This window comes from Lactuca saligna, chromosome 2, assembly GCF_052625555.1.
Source record: "Lactuca saligna cultivar CGN05327 chromosome 2, ASM5262555v1, whole genome shotgun sequence".
Lineage (NCBI taxonomy): Eukaryota > Viridiplantae > Streptophyta > Magnoliopsida > Asterales > Asteraceae > Lactuca > Lactuca saligna.
In genome coordinates, this window is record NC_136418.1 from 35,435,235 (window position 1) to 35,441,280 (window position 6,046).

At 31.4% G+C, this 6,046-nt stretch overlaps 1 protein-coding gene across 1 annotated transcript; it reads left to right on the forward strand.

Annotated features, from left to right (window-relative positions):
- Positions 1 to 910: 910 nt before the first annotated feature.
- TRM28 (histone-lysine N-methyltransferase SETD1B-like protein) lies at positions 911 to 5,434 on the forward strand. The gene is made up of 3 exons (XM_078979293.1): positions 911 to 1,895; positions 2,445 to 2,598; positions 4,664 to 5,434. Exons 1-3 carry the CDS (start codon positions 1,068 to 1,070, stop codon positions 5,149 to 5,151), a joined length of 1,470 nt encoding a protein of 489 aa, XP_078835419.1. The 5' UTR covers positions 911 to 1,067; the 3' UTR covers positions 5,152 to 5,434.
- The last annotated feature ends 612 nt before the right edge of the window (positions 5,435 to 6,046 follow it).

Here is a 6,046-nt window from a genome sequence, read left to right on the forward strand (position 1 = left end):
ATTTTAAGTGAAGTTTATGCCTTATCTACCGTATGCATGAAGAGTACTTAGCCGTTGGTAATACTGAGCAAAGACCTCCGACCCTAGAAAAACATGACTTATCTACCGTATGCATGAAGAGTACCTGACTATGTTTTCTATGAATTTAAGTTTTTAAATCCCTTTTATATGGGATGTCACAATGCCCAAAGGATGCAACATGAAGGGGGACGAGAGCCATGTTGAAGTGATATCGCACATGAACACCACCTATGCTGTTTTGGTACCATTAGATTCTGTTATGCACATGATGATGCAATTACGACACTTCAACAACTTGATAAAGAATTTCACACAAAGTAATAATGCAAACGAAAACAAAGAAACAATCAATTTACATGGTTCACACAATTAAGATGATCAGTGCATCTATAACAAACCTGAGTCAAACTTATTATCTAAGAAAACTACGTCAAATCTTGTAAAGAGAGTTGGGATTAGTATGAATCATATACTCCTACTTTAATGATACGAGTGTTAATAAAATATGTTGTGAATAATGTAGGGCTTTTGACATAAAAGTCCAACAAAATTTAACAAAACTAAGGATTTTCATATCAAATTTGGAAAACATAATTAGAATAAAAACATAAAATATTTGTAGAAAGGACAAAAGTGAAAAAAATTTGGCAAATTATGGATATTAACGAACAAAAAATGGACCAAACCAACAAGAAAAACTTAAGGACTTTTATGTATGTAATATGAAAAAAAAACATTTGCTTTCTCGAAAAATCACTCAAAGTAAAAAAAAAAAAAAAAAAAAACGAAAAAAATTGTCTTTTTTACGAATTAGTTTAAAGACAAAAGCTTTTTTGTTTTGATGTGAAGGAAATATTTGTATTAATTTAAAAATAATCGCCACCCAATGGCCTTGATATCATAAACACAAGATTTGAATCGAGTAAAAACCTCTTTCGCAATCAACTCTATCTTTTCCCAATTTCCAACCTTCCCTTTTTCTTGTTGAAATCTCTTCAACACCCATTTTCGCAAACAATTATTGGGGAATTAATTCTTTTACAATCATGACTCATAAGCATTTACATGAACTCTTAAGAGAAGATCAAGAACCATTTCAGCTCAAGAACTACATCGCCGACCGCCGTTGTCAGCTCAAATCCACAACCACCAGAGACACCGCTCTTAACCCCAGAAAACGAAAACCCTTAATCCAATCCACATCTGCTTCCACCACCGCTCGTAATTTCTGCATCAACCACGTCTGTCTATTATCGTTCCATGATTCGCCGGATGTTAGGAAATCACCGTTTCTTGATTTCTCTTCGCCGGCGATTAAGAGCCCGTATAATGGCAGAAGTCCCAACAACGCCACCGTCTTCCTCCATATTCCATCCAGAACCGCCGCCATGCTACTCGATGCCGCCATGAGGATCCAGAAGCAGAAGAAACCTATTCACAAACCCAAATCCGACTTATCCAGGAATGCTGGGTTCGGGTTATTCGGATCTCTACTCAAGAGGTTGAAGGATCGGAGAACGCGAATAAAACGCCGTGAAATCAGCTTATCTTCACCGCCGACGAGCAGAAACCGGAAAAGCGACGTCGTCGGAAGTGGTTGCTCATATAATAATGATAATACTAACAGGCTTACTAGTGCAGATTGGTCGGAAAAGTCGTCGGATTTGGAGACTTCATGTAGTTCATGGTCTATTCATGATTCAGAAGAGATTGAATTTATGGGTGAAAATGACTGTTTTGCTTCCACTGAAAAGTGCTTCTGCTCAAGCCCTTCAAGTCCTTTTCGTTTTTCTCTTGAAAAAAGCCCTTCCTCCGGCCGCCGGACACCGGATTTCATTTCGCCGGCGACGTCTCCAACTCACCACCTGCAACAGGTTTTGGCTTTCATCCATTTTTACACATGTTTTAATAAAAATTAATTTTTTACATTTTTTAAGTGGTAGTAATCACTTTAGTTTAAACTTTAAACATGCTTGAAATCGCTAAAGGACCGAGTCATGGTTGACTGAGTCAACTCGTTAACTCAGTTGAGGATCTTGGTGTCATGTAGAGAATCTGGGTGTGGATGTGGTTTCTGATTTCCATGGCAGAAATATGTGAAATGACAAAAACGCCCATGATCGACAAGGGGACATTGAACCTAATGGGGGTGTTTATGCCATTTACTATGTTTACACTGCCACAAAATCTTCACTTAAAACAAATCTTGTCTATTGTCTAAAGATTAATAAAATTCCCAAAAAGGACAAAGCAAAAATTTGGCATTACATTTAGATACATCCATATTGATAAATCCAAACACACTTTAATCGCGTGTACAAAAAAGGTCAGGAGTCAACTTTTCAAGATTCACCTAGCATTTTTCTAATTTCAAAATATGCCCTTGAAATTCAAAAAGTGTTACAATTTGGTCACTTTTATAGGAGAAAGAAGATTTCCAAAATGAGAAATCTCAAGAAATTAAGTTTCAAGAGGAGGATGATAAGGAACAATGTAGCCCGGTTTCGGTGTTGGATCAATTGTTTGAGGATGATGAGGAAGGTTATGATCTTGAATGCAGTTATGACAACGTACAGCGTAAGTGAAAATTTTCAAATTCAGTATTAAAAAACATGTGTTTATACTATTTTATCGATTTATACATTTAACTGAATTTTCATAATATTTTTTACGGTTTAGGAAAATCATTTTTTTTTGGGTTATTTGAATTTAATAACAAAACATAAAAACAAAAAAATATTGGTGATTTCACAATTTTATTTAGAGAAATTAAATATCCTTCGACTTTTCTTCCTACATATTTTCCTACTAATTTGAAATAATAATAAATGTATTAAAATATTATTAATGTAAATATTTTCCTACTAATTTGAAATAATAAAAATTGTATTAAAATATTATTAATTTTACATGCCATCATTTCACATGGGTATGGATAAGAAGATAAGCAGGAAGAAAAATATATTAAGGGGTTGATAAGAATAATTATGTGCTTCGAATCGATAAAATGGTGAAAATATTTTCTACCTTTTAACATTTTGTCTTTCTTTAGTAGCATGTATATATGAAAAATAACGATGAAAGAAATAAAATTTTGATGGGTAAATCGATAAAACGGTAAAAAAAATATTGTTTTGTAGTTTTCGACCTTTTTTAAAACCAGGCAACCACGAAAAATGGTTTTTTAACCGTTAAAAAAATATAATGATTTAATCATTACACAAAACAAATTTGGGATTAAAAGCTCTCCAAAAAGAATTGTCCAATTACGAATCACGAATATACGATTCAAAAAGAAAAATTAATGCACACAACAGTTAAATAAATAAATTAATATTAATAATATTATATATGTATATATATATATATATAAGCAATTAAACATGTTTGTCTCTTTCACCAAATCTATTTGATGACAATGGAAAATTATTCGTGGGATCCATGCATTCATCATACTTACAGCACCTGATGGTTGTACATTTTAAATCGAAAATATGATTACATTTCGACTATAAAATGCTAGTTTAACATATACTTTCCCTTTTTTATAGAATTATTTACTAACTAAAAAAAAAGCTTTAAAATATATTATTTACTTTTTTTTTTTTTTTACAAAGTACACTTACAAAAACTATTTTTTAATACTGTTTATTTGCAGTTTTGTTTTGTAACTTTATTGTCATATGTACTATTTACTAGCTAGTTATATTATATAAAAAGTGTTCATAAAATGTTTAATGTTATAACTTTTTAACCAAAAGAATCGATGAAAAAGACCGACCCCTACTGATTTTTTTTGAAACTGAGTTCTCAGTACATAAGGACGAATAAAACTTTAGCCAAGCACACACTCTCTCTCCTTAGTTAATATATTAATAAATAATATTGAGTCAATTACAAATTTGGTCCCTATGCTTTTTAAAAATACAAGTTCAGTCCAAATTTTCAAAATTTCTGAATCATCATAATGTCAACCTTCGCATTTCATTGCGGATACGGTCCGTTCTTTATATAAAAATAACTTCAAAATACGGAAAAACTTGCAATTTTGAGTAAAGTATAGGGACCAAATCCACACCAAAATATAAAATTTGGATTAAATTGCAATTTCGTGTAAAGCAAAGGGACCAAATCCGGTTTTGGATTAATTAGTTAGGCTTATACGGAGAAAAGTTCCATTATTTTGAGAAATTTTTTTTGAAGTCATAATTTGTTTTTGAACAGCAAAGTTCCCGATTATTAAATATATTATTCAAATTAACGAAAAAGTCGTTTTTATTTTTACATGAAATGATACATTCTCATGTAAAATTAATAATCAGAATTTTTTCTTTTAGGATTTTATCAAAAAAAAAATTCAAAATAATGAGATTTTTTTTTTTTTTTTTTTGTCTAAAACCTTTATTAGTTTTTAAATAGGACCATTTTGACTAACTTTACATTTACATTTCAAGTTGCACGTTCTAGCTCTGGAAAAGTAGTACGTTTTATATATGATCTGTCACATAAAGACAGTGGAACCCATTGAAACTAAATATGAAATGCCAGATCTACCCTTTTCTATTTTAAATTTGAATTCAACTTTGTAAAATTCTATATTTGTATCATATGACCAAAATCTTTGTGGGGTCAACTTTTACAGGAGCAAAACATAAACTTTTACAAAAACTCCAAAGATTCGAGAAGCTCGCAAAATTAGATCCAATCGAACTCGAAAAACACATGTCAGAACAACATGGTGATTGCATCGAAGAAATTGAAGAAGATGATGATTATAATGATGATGATGATGATGAAGAGATTGTTTTAAGTGAAATCTTCAATATTTTAGGCTTTAAAAACATTCCTACGCATATGAAAAAGCTTGTTTCAGATCTAATTGTGGAAGAAAGAAAGAATGAGATGGAATTGGAAGTGATTGTGAAAAGGGTTGTTAGAAGAATGGAATCATGGAAAATGGTGGAATCAAACACGATTGATATGATGGTGGAATTGGATTTTAGAAAAGAGAAAAGTGAAGGGTGGAAGAGATTTGATGATGAGAAGATTAGAGAGACTGGAATGGAGATCGGTGTCGCCATTTTTGGGGACTTGACGGAGGAATTAGCTCAAGAACTTGTTAGGGTTTAGTTGACTAATTACATCTTTGGTCAAAGTCTAAATAAAAATTTTGTCTACTTTATGAAGTAAATTAGAGTGTGTTTTTAATTATTATACTTGTTGTTTTGTTGTAAAATAGGTGTTGTATTTGTAAAAATATAAAAAGGACACCGAAGCATGTAATTTTTTTTGTGTATCTCATGCAAAAAAGTACAAGCTTTTTGGTGTTCTTTTGGTATTTTTGTGGATACACCGACAGTTTTGCAACGTAAGTTTAAAATGGATGGTAATCTAATTCGCTTCCGTGATGTAATATTTTTTTTGGGACTATAGTTCAACTTGTTAGGAGCTTTTATATATATCTTGTTAGAAATATTGTATTAAGTTGAAGCACTAGTGTATAAATTAGTAAAAAAGAATGAGAAATTAAGTATTTTTCAACTTTTCTTCTTAGTTAAACGGAAAAAGTTGTAAAGTTAGTGAAATGTAAACCCATTTATACAAAATATTCGGTTTAGAATATTAATAATTTGGTTAAAACCCAAGAGAATGTTGTTTTAGAATAGTTATGAAAACTCATTCCTTTTATCATAAAAGTCATAATGTTCCCATCTGATTTTTAAACTTGTTTTTGTACAGTCATATACTAGAACTTAACCATATTATGCATGAAAGCTTGATAAACTAGTAAAATCACATAGCGTGCACATAAAACCTTATACGCAACATATAGATGAACACATATAACAACATCTTGCTATAATATAGTTTTGCTTGTATTCCCCTCGAAAACATAAAAAATCTAGAAAAAGGTGGGGTATGAACTCACCTTGGGTGGATTTTGTGGATGGTTTGAAGTGAGAAGATGAAGATTTCGAGCCTCGCTTCTGGAGTGAAGTTGATAATCTTCTTTGGAGGTGTGATT